The sequence below is a fragment of the Hylobates moloch genome, unplaced genomic scaffold (assembly GCF_009828535.3).
Source record: "Hylobates moloch isolate HMO894 unplaced genomic scaffold, HMol_V3 SCAFFOLD_7, whole genome shotgun sequence".
Lineage (NCBI taxonomy): Eukaryota > Metazoa > Chordata > Mammalia > Primates > Hylobatidae > Hylobates > Hylobates moloch.
In genome coordinates this window covers 69,500,574-69,526,132 of record NW_026652282.1, presented here as the reverse complement: position 1 = coordinate 69,526,132, position 25,559 = coordinate 69,500,574, and the positions used below count along the sequence as shown (strand labels likewise).

The 25,559-nt window shown below is 34.6% G+C and overlaps 1 protein-coding gene across 1 annotated transcript in view; it reads left to right on the top strand.

The window, feature by feature from the left end:
- Window positions 1-25,559, top strand: part of HDX (highly divergent homeobox) — a 178,549-nt gene that overhangs the window by 26,266 nt on the left and 126,724 nt on the right. Inside the window, exons 2-3 of the mRNA XM_032756218.2 lie at window positions 1,226-1,372; window positions 7,011-8,114. Coding sequence (XP_032612109.1) covers window positions 1,226-1,372; window positions 7,011-8,114 — 1,251 coding nt within the window. The remainder of the gene's footprint in view (window positions 1-1,225; window positions 1,373-7,010; window positions 8,115-25,559) is intronic.

The window sequence follows — 25,559 nt, the reverse complement described above, 5'->3', positions numbered from 1 at the left end:
CCTTCCTTCCTTCCTTCCTTCCTTCCTTCCTTCCTTCCTTCCTTCCTTCCTTCCTTCCTTTCTTTCCTCTTTTTCTTTTTTGAGACAGAGTTTCTTTCTGTCACCCAGGCTGGAGTGCAGTGGTATGATTTCAGCTCACTGCAGCCTCCACATCTGGGGCTCAAGCAATCCTCCTACCTCAGCCTCCAAAGTGGCTGGGACCACAGGCTCACACCACCATGCCCAACTAATGTGTTGCTGTTTTCTTAATTTTGAGGAGACACTTTTCTTGGAAAAGATGTGGTATTTTTTCTGTCAACTTTTGGGATTAACAAGTTTAGTGTGACAGCTTTTAACAAGAACCCAAAATTGACTTAATCTAATCACAAGGATTCTTTATTAAATGCACTACTAGAATTTATCATTTTTAAAGAAGAATTTGACCTGACTTTTATTCTTTAAATTCACAGAGTTGTATACCCTTAATATTAAACATTTTGTCTATTGGCAGAAAAGATAAAGCATTTTTTTAACTTATCTTGTCAAATTGTGATGGTGTCAATTTAATTGAAAGGTACATAGTTTTAACATGGTTTATTTTTAGTAAAATGTACATAATTTCACATTTTTATGTATATGCTATGTTTATTAAAATAATTATTTTGGTTAGTATTCCCTAAAGCACAGAAATGTTCACAGTCACTAAACCTTCGTGTTTATATTTAAGCTCTAAAGAGGTTTTGTTTTAATATATAAAAAGAATCCCTTCATCCAAGATGAAAAATAAAAGCACTCTTTTGTTCCAGAGCGCAGCTTCTGGCTATAAGACATATGCCAGATGCCTTGCTGGACAAAGGACAGTGAGTATCCCTGTTGATAATTGATCACATATGGCTACTCTGACTTTACTAGCCATAAATATTCATTTCAATGAAATTATCTTTTTTTCACATGTATTAACACTAACCAGATAAGGACTTTCCTCTTTTTTTTATTTTCTGTCTTTTTTTCTTTAAAGTTGGTACATTATCTGAACAAATTCAGTAAGTGTTTACACTATGCATATTTTTCATTGAGAAGCTGTCTCCCTTTAGCACACAAATTATTGCCCACTACTGGGGATTAATTCACTTACAGAAGTTTACAGCTTGGAAGCACTGAAATTGAAAAAAAAAAAACAGGTGTACAAATTCTACACATACCAAATTTTTATTCCAATTTTCAGAGTATCTTCTTTTATTTTTAGATGAATCTACGTTCTGTATTTACTGTAGAACAACAAAGGATTTTACAGCGTTATTATGAAAATGGAATGACAAATCAAAGTAAAAATTGCTTTCAGCTCATATTACAGTGTGCACAGGAGACTAAGCTGGACTTCAGTGTAGTCAGGGTAAGTATTGAGGTCTTACACTCAAATTTAAAGCTTCTTATTACAAGTGATATTTGCTTAATATGAGAAAAAATATTCAGGGTATGAAGTCACTAATTTTATAAACAGCTTCACTTCCCTGGTATAACAATACTATTTTAAAAATAAATAGGGCTAATCATTTAGTATGTATTTCTTTATATAAATACCTTGAACACACCCAAACCCTTGCAGTGTAAACATCTTTTTAAAATCTCAGCTTTTTAAACTAATAAATACATTTAAGATTCATTGTTGATCTTATGCTGTTTAAACCCCAAATTAATGTGGATGTAATCTCCAAAAATGAAATCAGTAAAACAGGCATTTACCAAGTGAATACTATATGTGACATATTTTTCATTGTATCTGAATTTTTCATCAGGCATTTGGTCTGCTTTATAAATACTTTCTCTAAGTAAAATGCATGCATTTTAATGGGTTAGCAAGTAAGGGACAAGGACTCCTAAGGGAATAAATTTTTCTTTATCACAAGCATAGTTATTCAGCAGTAAAAATCAGAGCTGCTACATTCTTGAAAGGTAACGAGAAGGTGATTGAGAGGAGGCAAGAGATAAATCTAAGAGAACTGGTCACGGATTTTATTGAATGCATAGGACCTTTTATGTCTGTTTGAAAATGTTACAAATCCTCTTGGTGTGAAACCTTAGTGATTGAAATATTAGCAACTTTCTCCTACTTGGCATTCATTAGGCTAATTTAGGAAAGAGAAAGGATGTCTGTTCTTAAGTTTATTTTGCTTTCGATGTACCTTCAAAGACCCTAAAGATAAATATATCAATAAGAATAATCATTCAGAAAATGTGTTTCTTAAAGACTAAAAGATTTATTCGCCTTCAAATAGGGAATTGTGCCACCAATTCTAGACAAAAATATCCAGGATATCTGTTTCTTTTATTTTTTTCTTTTTTTTGAAATGGAGTTTCGCTCTTGTCGCCCAGGCTGAAGTGCAGTGGCCCGATCTCAGCTCATCGCAACCTCTGTCTCCCAGGTTCAAGCGATTCTCCTGCCTCAGCCTCCCAAGTAGCTGGAATTACAGGCGCCCGCCACCATGCCTGGCTAATTCTTTGTATTTGTAGTAAAGACGGGGGTTTTGCCATGTTGGACAGGTTGGTCTCGAACTCCTGACCTCAGATGATCTGCCCGCCTCTGCCTCCCAAAGTGTTGGGATCACAGGCGTGAGCCACCGCGCCCGGCCCAGGATATCTGTTTGTTATTTGCTGAGACCAATCATCATACTCAGATTTGTTTAAGAACCAGAAATATCTCCTATTAACAGCTCTGAATGGCTTATTTTAAATATCTTTACTAAGCCACAGAGGAAAATATCTAATTGTATTAGAAAATGTAATATAAAATGGGTTGATGAGATTGCATTTAGAAAGTCCTACTTTTTTTTCCTGCAGTAATTTCCTCTGCTTTTTTTTTTCTTTTATCTTGTCATTACCTTAAAATGAAAACCCCTGCCAGGCAGCTGCATTGTGAAAATCTTTCATATTGTGAAATCTTTCATATTTCCAATGTGTTATTGCAATCTTCTCCTCATAACTTACTTGATTGTGATTGAATATTGAGAGTGTTGAAATACAGAGATTTATATTTATGCTCAAAATGGTGTGAAAATCTAAAACAAACAATGGGAATGAAATATATAATTTCTTAGAATGTAGATTACCAGTAAAATGTTACATGTTACAAGAAAGTGTAAAAAATGGATTCATTCTCTCCATTCCAATGTAAATTGTACAGAAATTCAGTCTTCCTAATTTAAATCCCAACACAATTTTGATGGCTTTTCCAGTTGAAGGGCAAAAGGAATTTTTTTGTAGACTCATCACTGTACACCCCACCCCCCTCCCCAGATACTTTGCTAGGGTTATATGTTCTACTTGAAAGAGATCGTTCTCTATTTTTATTAACATAGTATTCATTGCATTTTTCTTTTAAAAAATCCTTAAGTCCCACTGTATTAAGAACTTGATCCCAATGTAAAGAAAACTTAAAAAGTTAAAACATCAAGCAAAAATAAATATACTGGGGTAAAAAAACAAGAAAACAAAGAAGGAGATATAAAAAAGGGAAAGAAGTTTAGAGACAGTGAATTTCTAAGAAAGAACTGAAACACAAATTTATGGACACTAAGGATTAATGACCCGAATTACTTTTCTTTCTTTTTTTCCTATGTAATATCACTTTATTAGTTCCTAACCCCAAATTCTCATCATATCAATTTCATTTGACCCATCTTATAAGATGTAATGTAAATGAGAATCTTTTACATCTTATAAGCTTTGGTATATTTTGATAATAATTGATAATAACTGAACAAATTTTAGTAAAATTTAATTCAGCTTTTGGGGAGCCTCAGGCAATGTATTTTCTTTATTTTCATTTTAAATGGAAATATTTCTTATATACCTTCCTATTTATATACTTTCCTACTTTCTTCAACTGAGAATGTGAAAAACAATTGAACCCTTACTTTTTGACTCAGGGTTTTCACTTTGGAAATCAATTATTATACTGTGCCACAAAATAATAATACTCACAACTTGGTAAGGTATATGAAATTTTTTTTTCCTTAAAGGACCACAGGCTGCTATTTAGTGATTTCTCCCATTGCTTCTGTTTTGTGTGCCTTCTCTTCTCCCTTTAGTGAGCAATGTTTAGTGAACAATTTTAGTTTTGGTACTGTTGGGGTGCCTGCCAACATAAACTTCTATCACTAATATCCCTTCTATTTTGTAATTTCTAATTTGCTGTTGATTAGAGAAAGTGGGTTTTAAGGTTAGGTGTTGCAGTGAAGTACATGGATCTTGTGACATCTATGTTGGTTGTGTTCTGGACAAGGGAGGTTGCTAGGTTGCTATATAGCTATTTCTTATGTAAATGGATATTATTCTACTGCATTTTACTTTTTGATGGGTACATTATATAAATATCTATTAAGCTATATAAGAAACTATATATAATATGCATATGTATGTATAAACTATACAACTTTATAAGTAAGTCATAAATTTGCAATGCACTAAAATCACTCTTAAACTTCCTGAGTTAAGGTAGACATTGTGTGAATAGAACACAGTAGGTTATATTGTGTGTGTTTTTTTTTTAAGTGGCCCAGAGCTGCCCTCCAGATGTCATGGTTCTTGAATTCAAATTTTATAATTTTACTGTGATTTCCCATTAAATTTTTTAATGTAATGCTTATATATTTTTGTAAAGATTACGTACAAATATGTTATGCTTCTCACAGGTTATTTTTACTTAAAAAGCCATAATGTGGCAACTTATTTTGAATATTTGTAAAATTCAACTTTTAACATTTTAGTTTTAAGTATTTCTCTAGTATATAATTTAAAAGCTTTTAGTTTTTCTCCCTGTCTCCTGTGACATTTATATTCATACATCTTTCTGCTTGTCATTCTCACTCCTGCTGTTTCATGAAAGTCAGAGTGAGTTTAAAATTCTCACTGCCTCATGTGAAGTAAAGTGGAACACTACAGTTTGTGGAACATTTTCTTTATGGGAGAAACAGTAATTATAAAAATAAAATGGCCAATAGAGATGACTATTTTCGGGAGTTTCTAACCACTACATGTAGGGTAGTGGAAGGTTTAATGTGCTTTCAGGCGAGGTAGAATTGACAGAATCTTTGCTCTCTCACTTGCCCCCAGAATATCCTTCTACAAGCTATTTATTATTTCTGAACCTCAGTTTCTTCATTTACACAATTAGAAAAATAACACCTACCAACGGAGGTTTTATATATACATATATTTTATATATAAAATAATAATACTCCATATAGATAGATCTATGATAGATCCTTTATAGATTTATTAGAGATCCTTTATAATTTAGTTTTTTATTTTATTTTTTTCTTTTACCTGTATGTACACCTTGGTTCCAAGACAAATGAAAATCTATCTATCTATTGAGAGAACACATAATGGGGATTCAATACATATTAGCTTTTATTTACAGTGTTACAACAACACTAATATATATAATTATAAATTGCATAAGATGTACAGTAAACATTGAAAATTGGACAATTTATGTGGTCTTCAAAAACACATCCATACAAAAGTAAAACAAATATACTCTGAACTATTGTTTGTTCAAGGCTAGTTCATTTAATGTTTTCATTTTTAATTTATTTTAATTTTTCAGGAAAATATTTGGTGGAGACTGAGTCCCACTATATTGCCCATGCTGGTCTCAAAATGTTGGCCTCAAGCGATCCTCCTGCCTTGGCTTCCCAAAGCGCTGGAGTTACAGGCATGAGCCACTGTGCATGGCCTGTTTAATTCTTAATAGATTAATGTGCTTTGGTGTTTATAATATGGTATGCATTTTGGAATTATTATAAAGTTTAGTAATCACATTATAGAATATATTTCTTATTGTATAATTTAAGAAGATCCATGACTCAAAAATAACCAAGATAATTATAATAAATTACTTACATTAAAATAAGTATTTTGTAATTAAATCCTAAACACCAACCACTAGTATTATTTTTAATAATAATCTTATTCTGTTTACAAAATATATATTTATTGTATAAAATTTGGTAAGTAGAGAAAAATGTAAAGAAGACAGTAACTACCATAGATTAGTGACAAACTGAAAACAAAAAATTGCAGCTTGTAACAAACAATTATTACTTACTTGAGTAGAAAATTACTCTTGCATACAAATCAATTTAAAAAGTAAACACCTCAATATAAAAATAGATAAAGGTAATGGATAGGCAATTCCATGAAAGTAATATTGTAACCATGGAAATTCATATCAAAGCAGCAATTATACACTTTTCATTAACTCCTGGACTAGTAAAGACTACAAAAAGATAATGCAAACTCTTGGTGAGGGTGTGAAGAAACCAGAACTCATACATTGGAGGGCACTTTGAAAATATTAGAGCCTAGCAATTTTTCTTTTAGTATTGCATTCTAATAGAGCAGCAGTACAAAGATGCATCTACGATGAGGTATATGGCAATATAACTTATAAGAAAGAATATTTCAAAAAATACTATAAATATCTGATAGTATGAAATTAAGCAAGTTATGATATATTTATAAAATGGAAGTTGATGAGTCTAAAGATTGCAAATGTGTATTTGTTTAACAATACTGTGAGCATTTCTTAATGCCATTAAATAGCCTACCTTTAGTATGTTTTTAATTTTTCAGTATTATAAATAAATATATGATGAACATCATTGCATATAAACTTTATCTACATTTGTAGGTTACTTTTAGGATAAATTACCATAAATGTATTTCTATGTCAAAGTGTATAAACATTTTTAGGTTTCTTGATACATATTAGTTGGATGGGTAATGAGGAGAGAAACAATAATGCACTCTGTTTTCAAAGTTTGAAGGTATTTATTAAGTGTGAGTCCCTGATCATCTTTTGCCTTTATACTTTGGTCAGTTTTTCTGTTATTTTACCTTTTTCTTTTACCTTTATGTCCACCTTGGTTCCAAGACAAATGAAAATATAATGTATCACGTAAACTTTGTTTTTTCTTGGTTTGTTTTTAATTTTTTTTTCATAATACCATGTTTTATCCTTCCAGACGTGGGTTGGCAATAAGAGAAGAAAGATGAGTAGTAAGAACTCTGAATCTGGAACAGCAACAACAGGAACCTCTTTGTCAGCTCCAGACATTACAGTCAGAAATGTGGTTAATATTGCTCGACCCTCAAGCCAGCAGTCTTCTTGGACATCTGCCAATAATGATGTCATTGTGACTGGTATATACAGTCCGGCCAGTTCATCAAGTAGGCAAGGAACAAACAAACATACAGACACACAAATTACAGAAGCACATAAAATCCCTATTCAGAAAACAGCCACTAAAAACGATACTGAGTTTCAGTTACACATTCCTGTTCAAAGACAAGTAGCACACTGTAAAAATGCTTCCCTACTCCTAGGTGAAAAAACAATTATTTTGTCAAGACAGACAAGTGTGCTAAATGCTGGAAACTCAGTATTCAATCACACAAAGAAAAGCTATGGAAACTCTTCAGTACAAGCTTCTGAAATGACAGTACCTCAAAAGCCTTCTGTGTGCCACCGACCTTGTAAAATTGAACCAGTTGGGATTCAAAGGTCATATAAGCCTGAACACACAAGTCCAGCATTACATAACTTATGTGGGCAAAAGCCAACTATTAGAGACCCTTACTGTAGAACACAAAACTTGGAAATCCGTGAAGTGTTTTCATTGGCAGTTAGTGATTACCCCCAGAGAATTCTGGGAGGAAATGCCCCACAGAAGCCTAGCTCAGCAGAAGGAAATTGTTTGTCCATTGCAATGGAGACTGGAGATGCTGAGGATGAATATGCCAGAGAGGAAGAGCTGGCATCGATGAGAGCACAGATACCAAGTTATTCGAGATTTTATGAAAGCGGCAGTTCCCTTCGAGCTGAGAACCAAAGTACAACCTTGCCCGGACCAGGAAGAAATATGCCAAATTCACAAATGGTGAATATTAGAGATATGTCAGACAATGTACTGTATCAAAACAGAAACTACCATTTGACACCACGGACCTCATTACATACAGCATCTAGTACAATGTACAGTAATACCAATCCATTACGGAGTAATTTTTCTCCTCATTTTGCATCATCAAACCAATTGAGATTATCACAAAACCAAAACAATTACCAGGTAATGTGTAAATTTATTTTATAAAGGTTTTAAAAACTGTGTTTGTATCCAGTTAGATTTGGGACCTGGATCACTTAACTCATATATTGAAGTAATGTGAGATTTTTGCTTCAAAGTGGTGGTTTGGGGTTAACTCCTTGAAGAATCTTGTGCTTTGTTTCTCATGTTTTTAAATGATGAGGTCTTTTTTTCATGGAATATAGCCATTTTTATAACATGGCAGTCTTTTCCTGACATTTAAAATGATTTTGTTCTGGAAATGAGAGCTTAATGGGTAGCATGGAATTTCCCATTACTAAAATAGGGTTAAATTGGTCAGGCTCGTGCTCTTGAACATAGAATATTCCTATAATGGTTTTCAGTTGCATTTTGGGGAGCTGTCACTAGATGAGTGGTGGCTTCCCTGGTACACACCCAGGCAAGTCAATAATTTCTTTAGGTGCTGATGGCTGATAAGCCAACTGCTTTTTATAAATGTAAATGCTTTATTAAAACATTCAGTGAGACAGTAGTCAAATAGTCATTTAAAAATGTTTATAGGGAAAAGACATATTGAGAGTAAGAATTATTGCAATTTTAGACCTGTGCTTAAAATAGTTGTTATTTATTTACTGTTTCATATATTCAATTGTTCAGGTATGCTTCAAATAATCACATTAACAGTGAGGTATAAGCCTACCTCAGAACATCTCTTAATCTATAGATCATTCCCTCTGAAAAATCTGCTTTAGAGAATTTGAATAGCAGAGCTGGGATGGTTGCCATTTTTCCTTACTACTGGCTAGAACTTCTTTTCTTTTCTTTTCCTTTTTATTTTTTAGACGGAGTTTCGCTCTGTCGCCCAGGCTGGAGTGCAGTGACGTGATCTTGGCTCACTGCAACCTCCACTCCCCGGTTCAAGTGATTCTCCTGCCTCAGCCTCCCGAGTAGCTGGGACTACAGGCGTGTGCCAACACACCCAGCTAATTTTTGTATTTTTAGTAGAGATGGGGTTTCACCATGTTGACCAGGCTGGTCTTAAACTCCTGACCTCAGGGGATCCTCCCGCCTCGGCCTCCCAAAGTGCTGGGATTACAGGGGTGAGCCACTGGGCCCAGCCTAGCACTTCCTATCTTTTCAACCACAATACTTAAGATTTGTCTGGATTTAAGATGCTTCCAGGCTGTTCTGAACCAGTTTAAGGAACCATCTTCTTTTAGCTCCCTCCATCTTACAGCTCCCTGCTTGAAAAATGAAAAGCGATAATACAGTATAGGAAGCATCCCTGTATCATCTGGCCATAACACAAGAACTCCATCATCATCATTAACAGTCATTCTTTATTGATAATTGACTCATTTTTATGTGTTTGCTCTTTAAAGAAACATGCTTAGAGTAACATTGAATCATACCATTAAGATCCTCTACACACCCCTCCTTCATTCACCTACTCTTTTGTACTTCTTTACCACTTCAGTGTTATTCTTAATAATAGTAGTAACAATAACACTTACCATTTGTTGAGGGCTGACCATGTGCTGGGACCTTTGGTCACTTTATGTAACCAATCTCATTTAATCTTCATGATGATCTGGACAGATAGGCATTTTGTCCATATTTCAATTGCTTGCCTAGGATTACATAGCTGGTAAATGACAGAACCAGAATTCCAACTCAGCAATTTATTATTTATCGTATTTTCTGCTTTACCATACAGCATAACTATTTCAACTGTATTTGACTTACTGGGAGGCCTGAGAATGCAAAGTTTAATTTAAATTTTTTTAAAACCCACCACTCCCTAAAGGATAATTTAACCTGTGATTTTACCTTTATACAGTCTATTTTTTTCTGACAGAACTTTTAAAGAAACAATTTTTTAAAATAAAAGAACCTGCTTTTATTTTATTTATTGCAACAAAATTTAGCAACTGTCGTATGAATGGTAATCTTCTTAAAAGAAAGGCAACCTGACATAAAAATTTAGAGTATAGGCTTAGAGCATGGACAGACCTGGATTCAAATTCAAGCTCTGCCACTTTCTACTTGTGAACAGATAAGAAGGTATAGCCAGTGGCTTATCCTCTTTGTGTAACAGTTTCTTTATTTATATAATGTGGGTACTAATTCCTACTTCACAGGAATCTTGTGACAGGAAATGAAAAAAAAATCTATGCAAGGCTTTTTGTACCTTTCCTGGCACATAAACTTCTTATACATATGAACTCATAGTTGGAAAGTTCATGAAACTCTGCTAGTCTATGTCTCATTTACGTTCCAATTTCAAGTAAAATTTTGCACAGACCACAATTATCACAAGTTAACAGAAAGAAAACTTGTAGCACTGGCTAAAAGAAGACTGCAAGTAAGTTATCACCTTCATTACAACCATTAAAAGCCCATTGTTATACTATATCAGACCTGTGTAAGCCAACCTGACTTGAGAGAATATGGTGGAGAAGCCCTGGGGAATCACTTTACCTCAACTTTTCTTTTTAGTTAGTTCATATTTGGAAAATCAACGCAGCCTGGGGAAGTGGAATCCATGGAGTTTTACCCTCCAAGCTGTTGCTGAAGCTCTATCACCAACACTCTTGGATCAGAACTTAGAATCTGTGGTCATTTTGTCAACTTTCTATTATTATTATTATACTTTAAGTTCTGGGGTACATGTGCAGAACGTGCAGGTTTGTTACATAGGTATACATCTGCCATAGTAGTTTGCTGCACCCATCAACCCATCATCTACATTAGGTATTTCTCCTAATGCTATCCCTCCCCTAGGCACCCACCACCCAATGGGCCCCAGTGTGTGATGTTCCTCTCCCTGTGTCCATGTGTTCTCATTGTACACCTCCCACTTAAGAGTGAGAACATGCAGTGTTTGGTTTTCTATTCTTGTGTTAGTTTGCTGAGAATGATGGTTTCCAGCTTCATCCATGCTCCTGCAAAGGACATAAACTCATCCTTTTTGATGGCTGCATAGTATTCCATGGTGTATATGTGCCACATTTTCTTTATCCAGTTTATCATTGATGGGCATTTGGATTGGTTCCAAGTCTTTGCTATTGTGAATAGTGCTGCAATAAACATACGCGTGCATGTGTCTTTATAGTCAAATGATTTATAATCCTTTGGGTATATACCAGTAATGGGATTGCTGGGTCAAATGGTATATCTGGTTCTAGATACTTGAGGATTCACCACACTGTCTTCAACAATGGTTGAACTAATTTACATTCCCACCAACAGTGTAAAAGTGTTCCTATTTCTCCACATCCTCTCCAGCATTTGTTGTTTCCTGACTTTTTAATGATTACCATCATAACTGGCATGAGATGTTATCTCATTGTGGTTTTGATTTGCATTTATCTAATGACTAGTGATGATGAGCTTTTTTTCATATGTTTGTTGGCTGCATAAATGTCTTCTTTTGAGAAGTGTCTGTTCATGTCCTTTGCCCACTTTTTGATGAGATTTTTTTTTCTTGTAAATATGTTTAAGTTCTTTGTAGATTCTGGATATTAGCCCTTTGTCAGATGGATAGATTGCAAAAATTTTCTCCCATTCTGTAGGTTGCCTGTTCACTCTGATGATAGTTTCTTTTGCTGTGCAGAAGCTCTTTAGTTTAATTAGATCCCATTTGTCAATTTTGGCTTTTGTTGCCATTGCTTTTGGTGTTTTAGTCATGAAGTCTTTGCCCATACCTATGTCCTGAATGGTATTGCCTAGGTTTTGTTCTAGGATTTTTATGGTTTTAGGTCTTACATTTAAGTCTTTAATCCATCTTGAGTTAATTTTTGTATAAGGTGTAAAGAAGGGGTTCAGTTTCAATTTTCTACATATGACTAGCCAGGTTTCCCAACAGCATTTATTAAATAAGGAGTCCATTCCCCATTGCTTGTTTTTGTCAGGATTGTCAAAGATCAGATGGTTGTGGATGTGTGGTGTTATTTCTGAGGCCTCTCTTCTGTTCCATTGGTCTATATATCTATTTTGGTACCAGTACCATGCTGTTTTGTTTACTGTAGCCTTGTAGTGTAGTTTGAAGTCAGGTAATGTGATGCCTCCAGTCTTGTTCTTTTTGCTTAGGATTGTCTTGGCTATGTGGGCTCTTTTTTGGTTCCATATGGAATTTAAAGTATTTTTTTCTAATTCTGTGAAGGAAGTGGATAGTAGCTTGATGGGGATCATTGAGTCTATATATTACTTTGGGCACTATGACCATTTTCACGACATTCATTCTTCCTTTCCATAAGCATGGAATGTTTTTTCATTTATTTGTGTCCTCTCTTATTTCCTTGAGCAGTGGTTTGTAGTTCTCCATTTTGTCAACATTCTTGCTATGAAACTGTAAGAAAACAAACAATTCTCTTGAGTTTCTCACCCTGAAACTATATAACAGAGATAGCTGCCTCTTTTCTGTGTTACACCACTTATCTTCAAGCTGAGATACTATTTCTGGAGGATAGTATAGCACCAAACTATCTAGAAAACTGAGTACAAATTGAAAAAATCCTAAAGGATTCTAAGAAGTTAAAATCAGCTCTCTTTAGGAGCCTCTTGGGAATATAATATGAAGGGTTGAAGTGGTATTAAGGGAACTGGCAGGATGTTACTACAGCAAGATACTACGAACAATCAAGTTCCATTTAAAAAACTCTCCAGGCTAACCTCACTCATGGAGCCAGATTACAATCATATTGGTCTCCCTCCAAAGTGCCATTCACTTTTCATATTACCTCTATGTCAGACTGCCTGCTTATCACAAGAGTGCTGTTGTGATTAAAGTTTATTAATGATCATCGTTGTGAAGATATTGGGGCACTTTGGAAGAAAGGCACCATAAATACAACATTTATCATTTCAGTTATTATTGTGGCTTGATAATTAATTGCATTCCCATTTCTCATGGATTTTAGAAGGTCTTTGGAATTAATAGAAGTAAACCACTTTGGTGAACCTCCTTTAAAAATCTTTATAAGCACAATACATTTCTATTAGTAAAAGTGCCTTGGTAATGTCTTCCAACTTTCTTTATTACTTGTGGACTTTAGTGCTTTTGTTAAAAATAAAGTTTAATAACAATAGAAACTTTAAATATCGTGGCATTTAAACCAACTCAAATGTTATTTTACCTGAGGAAAATGAGAGCCAGTAAGATTCAGTGACTTGGTCAAAATGACTCTCAGGAAAATATTCAAGTTTTTAAAAAAGTAATTGTAATCTGTGTTGAGTTGGTAGAGTTAGCAGGGATCACTTTTAAATAATTTGATTAAGACGTATATTACATAATATAAAATTCACACATTAAAAGTGTGAATTCAGTGGTTTCTAATATATTTACAAAGTTGTTCAAGCAGCACCACAATCTAATTTTCGAACATTTAATCACCTCAAAAATGAACCCCATACCCATTAGCACACGGCATCCCCTATCCCGGCACTAAGCAAGCAACCACTAATCTTTCTATCTCTATGGATTTATCTTTTCTGCATTTTAATATAAATGGAGTCATATAATACGGGCCATTTGAGACTGTTTTCTTTCAATTAATATGATGTTTTTAAGGTTCATTCATGTCATAGCATGCATTAATACTTCATGTTATGTTTTCTGGTCCATGAATGTGTTATGATTTTTCACTCACTACATCTGTTCAAATTTCTTTCAAGAATGTTATGTACTTTTCAGTAGAGAAAATTTCTATTTCGTTAATTTTTTTCTAAGTTTATTACTCTCTTTGATGCCAATTTTTAAAAAAATTCTTAATTTTTTTATTAATAGAACAATATCACTCAATTATGATGATGAATATTCTGACTACTTCTTTACTGGGTTTTGTTTTCTTCAGTATCAAAAGAACAGCACAATTCTTATTTACTACATTGGTATTTTGGCTTATTGCACTTTTTGTAAAAAATACACTACTCTTTCCAGCCTCCGGTAATCATCTCTTTACTCTTTATCTCCATGAGTTCAATTGTTTTAAATTTTAGCTTCTGCAACTAAGTGAGAATATATGATGTTTGTCTGTGCCTGGCTTATCTGACTTAACATAATAACCTCCAGTTCCAACCCTGTTGTGTCGAATGACAGGATCTCATTGTTATTTATGACTGAATAGTTCTCCATTGTGTATACGTACCACATTTTCTTTATCTATTCACCTGTTGATGGACACTTAGGTTGCTTCCAAATCTTGTCTATTGTGAATAGTGCTGCAATAAACATGGGAGTGCAGATATCTCTTCAATTTACTGATTTCCTTTATTTTGGATAAATACTGATACCTTTATTGCTGGATTTTATGGTAGCTCTATTTTTAGTTTACTGAGGAACTGCCAACTAATCTCCATAGTGCGTGTACTAATTTGTATTCCCACCCACAGTTTATGAGGATTCCCTTTTCTCTACATCTTCACCAGCATTTGTTATTGCCTGTCTTTTGGATAAAAACCATTTTAACTGGGGTGAGATGATATCTCATTTTAGTCTTGATTTGCAATTCTCCAATGATTAATGATGTGGAGAACCTTTTCATATGCCTGTTGGCAATTTGTATGTCTTCTTTCGAGAAAGGTCTGTTCAGATATTTTGCCCATTACTTAATCAGATCGTTAGATTTTCTTCTTACAGAGTTGTTTGAGCTCCTTATGTATTCTGATTATTAATCCCTTGTCAGACAGGTAGTCTGTAGGTATTTCTCTCCCATTCTGTGTGTTGTCTCTTTGTGATTGTTTCATTTGCTGTGCAGAAGCTTTTTAACTTGATGTGATCCCATTTGTCCATTTTTGCTTTGGTTTCCTGTGCTTGTGGAGTATTGCTCAAGAAATCTTTGTCAAGTGCAGTGTCCTGGAGATTTTTGCCAAAGTTTTCTTCTAGTAATTTTATAGTTTCTGGTCTTAGATTTGTTTTTAATACTTTTTTTTAAAATTTATATAGTGAGAGATAGGGGTCTAGTTTCATTCTTCTCCATATGGATGTCCAGTTTTCCTAGCACCATTTGTTGAAAAGCCTGTCCTTTTCGTAGTGTATGTTCTTGGCAATATTGTCAAGCATGAGTTCACTGTAGATGTATGGATTTGTTTCTGAGTTCTCTATTCTGTTTCATTTGTCTATGTGTATGTTCTTATGCCAGTATCATGCTATTTTGGTTACTACAGCTTTGTAGCATAATTTGAAGTCAGGTAATGTGATTCCTCCAGCTTTGATCTTTTTGCTCTGGATAGCTTTGGATATTCTGGTTCTTTTATGGTTCCAGATAGATTTTAGGATTTTTTTTCTGTTTCTGTGAAGAATGTCATTGGTATTTTGATAGGGATTGAATTGAATCGATAGATTGCTTTACATAGTATAGACACCTTAAAAATATTGATTCCTCTAATTCATGAGCATGGACTATCAGTTCTGTTGTGTTCTTTTCAATTTATTTCATCAGTGTTTCAGAGTTTTCATTACAGAGATCTTTCACTTCTCTTTTAGTAATTTCCTAGGTATTATATTATTTTTGTAGCTATTGTAAAAGGGATTACTGTCTTTCCAGAATGTTTGCTGTTAGCATTTAGAAATGCTACAGATTTTTGTATGTTGATTTTATATCCTGCAACTTTACTCAATTTGTTTATTAGTTCTAATAGTTTTTTGGCAGAGTATTTAGATTTTTCCAAATATATGATTATATCATTTGCAAACAAAGATCATATGACTTCCCCTTTCAAACTTATTTATTTCTTTCTCTTGGTTGATTGCTCTAGCTAGTACTTCCAGGACTATTTTGAATAACAGTGGTGAAAGTGGGCATTCTGGTTGTTTTCCACATCTTTGAGGAAAGGCTTTCATTTTGTCCCCATTCAGTATGACACTAGCTGTGGATCTGTCAAATATGGCTTTTAATGTGTTGTGGTATGCTCCTCCTGTACCCAGTTTTTGAGAATCATTTTTCTTTTTATCATGAAGGGATATTGACTTTTATCAAATAATTTTCAGCATCAATTCAAATGATCATATGGTTTTGTTCCTTCATTTTGTTGATATGATGTTTCACATTGGTTAATTTGCATAAGTTTAACCATCCTTAAGTTTCTGCAATAAATCCAACTTAGCCATAATGAATGATCTTTTTAATGTGTTCCTATGATCAATTTGCTAGTATTTTGTTGAAGTTTTTGTATCAATATTCATCAGGAATATTTGTCTGTAGTTTTTGTTTTGTTTTGTTTTGAGACATCTTTGTCTGGTTTTGGTATTAGGGTGATACTGGCCTCATAGAATGAGTTTGGAAGTATATTCTCATCCTCTATCTTTTGGAATAGTTTGAGTAGGAATGGTATTAGTTCTTGAATGCTTGGTAAAATTTAGCAGTGAAGATATAAGGTCCCTTGCTTTTCTTTGCTGGGAGACTTTTTGTTATTGCTGCAATCTTGTTACTTATTATTGATCTGTTCAGGTTTTCGATGCTTTAATGGTTCAATTTTGGAAGGTTGTATGTATCTAGAAATTTTTCAATTCCTTTTAGGTTTTCCAAGTTATTGGCATATAGTTGCTCGTTATAGCCTCTAATGATCCTTTGAATTTCTGCACTATCCGTTGTAATGTCTCCTTTTTTACGTCTGATTTTGTTTATTTGAGTCTTCTCTCTTTTCTCCCCACAGTTAGTCTCACTAAAGGTTTGTCAATTTTCTTATATTTTTTAAAAACCAACTTTTAACTTCATTGATCTTTTGTACTATTTTTTATTTCAATTTCCTTGATTTCTGCTCTGATTTTTTTTTTTTTTCTAATAACTTCGGGTTTTGTTTGCTCCTTCTTGTCTAGTTCTCTGAAATGCATCTTGAGTTGTCTATCTAAATTTTTTCTACTTTTTGAATGTAGGCACTTACAGCTTTAAACTTTCCTCTTAGTATTGCTTTTGCTGTATCCCATTGTTTGGGGTGTGTTGTTGTATCGTTATCATTTGTTTTGAGAAATTTTTAAATATTCTTTTTCTTTTCTTTCTTTTTTTTTTTTTTTTTTTTTTTGAGATCGAGTCTCGCTCTGTCACCCAGGCTGCAGTGCAGTGGCACTATCTCGGCTCACTGCAAGCTCTGCCTCCCGGGTTCACCCCATTCTCCTGCCTCAGCCTCCCGAGCAGCTGGGACTACAGGCGCCCGCCACCACGCCTGGCTAATTTTTTGTATTTTTAGTAGAGATGGGGTTTCACTGTGTTAGCCAGGATGGTCTCGATCTCCTGACCTCGTGATCCGCCCTCTTTGGCCTCCCAAAGTGCTGGGATTACAGACATGAGCCACTGCACCCGGCCTCTTTTTGTTTTCTTAATTAGCCTACTGATCGTTCAGGAACATATTGTTTAATTTCCATGTGTTTGTATAGCTTCCAGCCTTGCTCTTGTTATTGATTTCTAGTTTTATTCCATTGTGACCAGAGAAGATACTTGACTTAATTCCATTTTCTGAGTTTTTAAAACACTTTTTTGGTAGGGTGTATACTCCAAAACATTTTTGTAGGTTCTTTAGCTAGTATCTAAAAAGTATGAAATAATCCAACACAAGATTTCTTTCTTTTTTTTTCTGAAAGCACTTATTCATTGCAATAAAATGAAGTATGACACCAATAGGGAATCTTGAATTCTGACCTTTCTTAATATATTTTGCAATAAACAGTTTATGGTCCATTTTTCTTAAATCTGATGACCTCTTTGAGGCAGGTTTCCGATTTTGCCAGTAGAACAGGAAATATCATGTGTGGGTACATGATAAACATTAATCATGTGTGGGCGGAAATTTGTTAATAGTCTGAGAGTGAAGTTTGAGTTAAAAGTTGTTTGACCTTGAAATTGACTGGGAGTCCAAAGATTTAAAGCAACAGAAGAATCTCTCAATCTATGAGGAGTAAGTTATGTGATTATGGTATATGTTTTGTGTGCATGAATGGGAATTTTTAAATATTGAAATCTAGGGTCTGACAATCACTATCAACAGAAGATCAAGCTACATATATTTATGTTTTAAAACTTAAATTATAAGTCTAGCTAAATCTTTCAAACAACTAGTTTTAATGTTCATGGGTACATTTCGCCTAAGTAAGCATTTACATTGTACAGAAAAAGATTCAACTTGAGCACAGATTCAGTATTAGGAATTGGTTTGGAGAAGAGGTTTTTTTGTGGATTTTTTTTTTTTTTTTTGATAATGCAAAAGTAAAACCAGTTGCTTTCTGGGGGATTGAACTAAATTTTAATCTAGTCTTTAAGACCAAAACAAAACCATGAAGGAAATAAAAACCCCTTATTATTAAATTGATCTGCAAAAACATTGTTACTAGAAATTGATTGGGACTTGAGGCCTTCTTCCAGAAAATAAGAACTTAATTGTCTGGCCTGTATTAGGTTTTGAACTTTAATACCATGTATTTGTACTTATTAAAAAATGTTTCAGTGAAATGTGTATTAGCAGTATGAACTTCTGGTTCAGTCAGAAATTCTTCCATTTGAAAAATGTGATATTTGCACACAACTGTTTGAATGTTTTTATTTTCCAATTTCCCCTCCCCTATACTGGATAGAATTGAAGCTAGAATTTTTTCTTATGATCAAGAAACAAAACGTTAGCATGTTACATTTTGCAGGAGTGATGGCACAAATTAAAATTCTAGTATACATTATATGCCACTGTATGAATGTTGACAATGGAAGAAATACCTTGCTGTAGTGTACTGTCACTTCTGGACTGAAAAGCTAAGAAAGAAACACAATTTGTGATTTTTCATGCATCAGAAAAAGTTACAGCTAGCATGTGCCATTTTCTTGTTGACCTCATGAGTTGAAGAGAGCACATAGTATTAATTCAGACTGAAGAAATTACTCAAATTTTGATTTTAGTATACTTACCATCTACATGCAATGTTAAATAAATCAGATATCTTATTACAGTTTCAAATGTGTACATAGGCTCCCTCTCACTCCCTTCCATATCTATTAGTTATTGAAGTTTCTATGCTGGCATTAAGACATTACAACAATGTTTTCAATGTTTTGTTGCACCAGTATTATAAACATATGGAGTACAATATGTGTTATTTTTCTGAGATGAACCAAAAGTACATTTCTCAAGGTTCTTGAATCTTCTTTAGCAGTATTTTATAGAGAATCTTTTATATATTAGTAATAGATAAACCACATTGTGATTTTTTAAAAAATCTTAAACCACGTACCAAGTTTGTGGTCCAAATTGTGTAGGAGAAGTTAAATGTAAATGGCATTCTACTAAATAATTTGTGTGTACTTCTGTAAGCATAGTTATGTCAAAATAAAGTTTTAAAATAGCCAAAAAAAAAGAAGATTTTGTGGCCTAACATGTGGTCTGTTCTTGAGAATGATCCTTGTGCTGAGGGGAAGAATGTGTATTCTGCTGCCACTGGATGAAATGTTTTGTAAATAACTATTAGATTTATTTGGTCTATGGTGCAGATTAAGTCTGGTGTTTCTTTGTTGATTTTCTGTATAGATTATCTGTCCAGTGCTGAAAGTAGGATGCCAAAGTCTCTAGATGTTATTATGTTGGAGTCTATCTGTCTCTTTACCCCAAATAATAAATATTTTATAGATCTATGTGCCACAGTGTTTGGTGCAGTTTACAACTGTTATAGCCTCTTGATGTTTTGACCCCTTTTCATTATATAATGACTTTATCTCTTTTTATACTTTTTGTCTTCAAATCTATTTTGTCTGATATAAGTATGGCTATTCTTGCTCTTTTTTGATTTCCATTAACAAGGAATTTGTTTTTCATGTCTTTATTTTCAGTCTAGGTGTGTCTTTATAGGTGGAGTGTGTTTTTTATAGGCAACAGATCATTGAGTCTTACTTTTTTATTCATTCAGCCTATGTCTGTTGATTAGAGAGTTTAGTCCATTTACATTTAATATTGTTATTGATAAGTAAGAACTCACACCTGCCATTTTATTTGTTTTCTGGTTATTTTGTGGTCTTCTCTTTTCTCCTTTCTCCTTGTCTTCCTTTTATTGAAGGAAATTGTCTCTGGTGTTATGTTTTCATTTCTATTTTGTGTGTATCCATTGTATGCTTTTTGATTTGAGGTTTCCATGATGCTTTCAAATAATATCTTATAATCCATTATTTGAAACTGATGACAACACTGATTGCATAAACAAACAAGCAAAGAAAAATCTAATAAAAAATGTTATTTTTTATTGGTTTGTCTTCTAGTCTTTCTACTTAAGATATGAGTACTTTAAATATCACAATAATAGTGTTATAAAATTCTGTGATTTTCTCTGTACTTACAATTAGCAGGGAGATTTGTACCATCAGATGATTTCTTATTGCTCATTAAAATCTTTTTCTTTCAGATTCAAGAACTCCCTTTAGCATTTCTCATAGGACAGATAAGGTATTGATGAAATCCTCAGCTTTTGCTTGTCTGGGAAAGTAATTATTTATCCTTCATGTTTGAAGGATATTTTTGCTGGATACACTATTCTAGGACAATTTCTTTTTTCTTCAGCAGTTTAAATATGTTATGCCACTGTCTCCTGGCATGTAAGGTTTCCACTGAAAAGGCTTATGCCAGATATATTGGAGCTTCATTGTATGTCATTTGTTTCTTTTCTCTTGCTGCTTTTAGGATCCTTTTATATCCTTGACTTTTGGTTATTATTTGTCTTGTGGTAGTCTCATTTGGCTTAAGCCTAATTGCTGTTCTATAACTTCTTTATAGTTGAATATTAATATCTTTCCCTAGATTTGGGAAATTCTGCTATTATCTCTTTGAATAAACTTTATACTCCTATCCCTCTACTTCCTCCTTGAGGCCAAAATTTCTTAGATTTGCCCTTTTGAGATTATGTTCTCGATGGTGTAGGCATGCTTCATTATTTTGTGTTATTTTACATTTTGTCTTCTCTGGCTGTTTATTTTCAAATAGCATGTCTCCAAGCTCACCAATTCTTTATTCTGCATGATCAATTCTGCTCCCAAGATACTCTGATGCATTCTTCTGTATGTCAGTTGCATTTTTCAATTCCAGAATTTCTGCTTTATTCTCTTTAGTTATTTCAATCTCTTTGTTAAATCTATCTGACAGGCTGGTGAATTTCTTCTGTGTGTTATCTTGAATTTCTTTGAGTTTTCTCAAAATGACTATTTTGAATTCTTAGTGTGAAAGGTCCCATATTTCTGTCTGTCCACAATTAGTGTCTGGTGCCTAGTTCAGTGAAGTCATGTTGTCCTGGATGGCCTTGATGGTTGTGGATGTTTGTCTGTGCCTGAGCACTGGATAGTTAAATAGTGAATGTAGTCTCCACTATCTGGGATTGTTTGTACCTGTCCTTTTTGGGAAGGCTTTTCAGGTATTCAAAGGAACTTGGATGTTGTGATCCAAAAGTTCTTGGTCTCTGCAGCCATATCTGTATAAGCGGCACCCTAAGCCCAGTAATGCTATATCTCTCACAGACTCATGTAGGTACTGTCTCAGTGGTCTTGGATAAGATCCAGAAGAACTATCTGGATTACTAAGCAGAGACTCTTGTTCTCTTCCCTTACTTTTTCCCAAACAAACAAAGTCTCTCTGTGTGCTGAGCTACCTGGAACTGGGGAAGGGATGACACAAGCATCCCTATGGCCACCACAACTGGGACTGTGCTGGGTGAGACCTGAAACCAGCACAGTACTGGATCTCACCCCAGGTCCATGGAAATTATAGCCTAGTTACTGCCTATGCTTGCTCAAGGTCTTAGGGCTCTACAATTATCAGTGCTACCCAGGCTTGTGTCCTTTTCTTCAGGATGGCAGTTCTCCCTGGCCCCTGGCAGGTCCAAAGATGACATCCAAGAGAGAGGGCCCGGAGTTGGAAAACCTAGGAATCTAGTTGGTGTTCTACTCTACTGTGGCTGAAATGGCCCCTAAGCCACAAGACAAAGTCCTGTCAACTCTTCCCTACTTTTTCAACATGTAGAGGTGTCTCACCTCTTGGCCGCCACCACCCCAGGCCCATGGCAAAGACTGCCTGGCTACTACCAGTGTTCACTCAAGGTCAATGTACTTTTCAGTTATATTGTGGTGAATATTGCCATACTTGAGACTCTCCCTTAAAGGCAATAGGATCCCCTATGGCACAGATCACATCTAGAAATTCCATCCAAGAGCCAAGCCCTGGAATCGGGGACCCCGAGAACCTGCTTGGTGCTCTATCTCCACTGTGGCTGAGCTGGTACCGAAGCTGCAAGACAAAGTCTTCTTTACTTTTTCCTCTACTTTTCTCAAGTAGAAGGTGTCTTTCCCCATGCCCACAAAAGCTGGGAATGTGCTTGTTCACAACTGAAGCCAGCACATCTGAATCTTACCCAAGTACCATGGCAAGTACTCCCTGGCTGCCTCTGATGACTATTCAGGTTCAAAGGGCATGTCAGTCAGCAGCTGATAAATTCTGCCAGGACTGTGTCCTTTCCTTCAAGGCAGCAGATTCCCTTTTGGCCCAGAGTGTGTCTAGAAATGTAGTTCATGATCTAGGCCCTGGAATAGGAGCCTCAAGACTCTTCCTTGGATACTATCCTATTGTGGCTGAGCTGTTATCAAAGTTGCAAGACAAAGTCTTCTTTACTCTTCCCTCTTCTCTACTCAAGTGAAGGGAAGGTGCCGCTCCCACAGCTGCAATCTGTACTATCTAGGGTTGGGGGACAGGTGGCACAAGCACTCCCTCGGCTGCCCTGGCTGTTGTCTCACTAGGTCATATGCAGCCCATGTGTACTGGCTGTGAGCCCAGCACAGTACCAGGACTTGCCCAGGAACGGCAATCCTTGTGACATAGACTGTCTTTCAAGTTTACTTACTACTGCAAAGCACTTTAGCCCTCAGTGGTGAGGCTTGCCAAAACTCAAGTTCCTACTGTTGGGGTGAGTGATTCCCCTCTGGCTAGTGCTGGTCTAAATACTCCCTCCATGCATGCCAGATGAATTCTGCCCATTGTTCATTTCTGCTGTGACAGGTCAGCATTGATTTTCAATGCAAAGTCCCACAATCACTGCACTCTCCTTCCCCTAAGTGCACAGACTTTCTCTCTACACCACATGGATCCTGCTGGGGTTGGGGGAGGTGTGGTGTCCACTATTAAAGATCGTCTTTCCAATCCTCTTCATTGTCTCTTTCAGTGATATTAAGTTAAAGCCAAGTACTGTGATTGATAACCTGATTTTTAGTTCTTATGAAGATTTGTGTGTGTGTGTGGATCATTCTTCAGTTTGGTATTCTTGAGCGGAGGACAATTGTTCCTTCTAATTGGCCAGCTTGCACTGCCTTTCTCTCATTAGCCAATTTTTGTTGAAATTGTCTTTTAGTTGTTGAGTTGTTTGAGTCTGTCCTGTATGCTGAATGAATAGTCCCTTGTCAGATGAAGAGTTTGCGAATATTTCTTCCCATTCAACAGATTTTCTATCCACTCTATTGTTTCCATTTCTATGGGGAAGCTGTTTAATTTAGTCCCTTTTATCTATTTTTGTTTTTGTTGCCTTTTCTTTTGAGGTCTTAGCCATAAAATATTTGTCTACACTAATGGCTTGAAGTATTTCCCCTATGTTTCCTTCCAGTAGTTTTATATTTTTCAGTCTTATGTTTAAGGTTTTATCTTGAGTTTATGTTTGCATATTGTGATATACAGGAGTCTAGTTTCTTCTTCGTATGGATATGCAATCTTCCTAGTAGCATTTATTGAAGAGGGCATCATTTCTCTAACACACATTCTTACTGCCTTTGTCCTATTGCCTTATTCCCTTTGTAGATTTATTTCTGGGTTTTCTAGTCTGATCCATTGCTCTACATGTCTGTTTATATACCAGTACCATACTATTTGTCCTTGTCATGTATTTTGAAGTCAGGTAATGAGATGCTTTCAGCTGATTTTTTTTTTTTTTTTGTAATGAGCTTAGGAGATCCTTCTGTTTGTGTCTTCTTCAATTTCTTTCATTAGTGTTTTGTAGTTTTCCTTGTAGAATTCTTTCGCCCTTGTGGTTAAATTTATTCCTAGCTATTTTTTGTAGTTATTGTAAATTGCATTGCCTTATTGATTTTTTTCTCAGCTAATTTATTATTGGCTTATTGAAATGCTACTTATTATCATATGTTGATTTTTTATCCTCCAATTTTACTGAATTTATCTGATTTAAGAATTATTTTGGTGGATTTTCCGGTTTTTTCTAGATAGAAGGTCATGTCATCTACAAAGAGGGAAAATTTGACTTATTTTCCAATGTTGCTGCTTTTTATTTTTTCTTTTGTCTGATTACTCTGGATGGTACTTCCATTACTGTGTTGACTAGGAGAGGTGAAAGTAGGCATGCTTATCTTCTTCCAGTTCCTAGAAAAAGGACTTTCAGCCTTTATCATTCAGTATGATGTTAATTGTTGGTTTTCATTTTTGTCCTTTGTTATGCTGAGGTACATTCCTTCTGGGCCCACTATGTTGTTTTTCTCATGAAGGGATACTGAATTTTATCAAACACTTTTCTGCATATATTGAGATAATAAGGCTTTTGTCCTTCATTTTGTTGATATGATGTGTCATATTAATTGATTTGTATGTGTTGAACCATTCTAGCATCCCTGGGAAGAATTCCACTTGATCATTTTGTATTATCTTTTTGATGTACAGTTGAATTCATTCTGCTAGAACTTTCTTGAGGGTTTTTGCATCTGTATTAATCAGGGTAACTGGCTGAAAGTATTTGTTTTTTTTTTTTTTGCATCCTTGTCTAGTGTTGTTATCAGGGTAACGCTGGCCTTATATAATTAGAGAAAATTCCCACCTCTTCAATTTTATTGGAGTAGTTTCAGGGGAAATTGTTTTACTTCTTCCTTGTAAGTTTCATAGAATTTGGCAGTGAAGTCATTCAGTCTTGGACTTTTCTTTTCTGGTAGAATTTTTTTTTTATTACTGATTCAATCAGTAATTTTTATTGGTCTCTTCAGGTTTTCTATTTCTTTTTCAATTCAATCTTAATAGGTTATGTCCAGAAATGTATCCATTTCCTCTAGGTTTTCTAATTTGCTAGTGTATAGTTGTTCTTTATAGTCTCTGATGATCTTTTGTATTTCTGTAGTATCAGTTGCAATGTCTATTTTTCATTTCTGATTTTATTTATTTATGTCTTCTTTTTTTCTTTTGGTTAGTCTAGCTTGCAGTTTATCAAATTTGTTTATCTTTTAAGAATGCAACTTTTCATTTTGTTGATAGTTTATATATTTTTAGTGTCTATTTTGTTTAGTTCTGCTCTGATCTTTATTATTCCTTTATTTCTATTAATTTTGTGTTTGGTTTGTTCATGTTTTACTCATTTTTGAAGTGAATTCATTTAATACAATTCCGTCTAAATTTTTCATCTAGGTGTTTATTGCTTTAAACTTTTACATTAGCATTGCTTTTGCTGTACCTACATTTGCTATGCTTTGTTTCAAT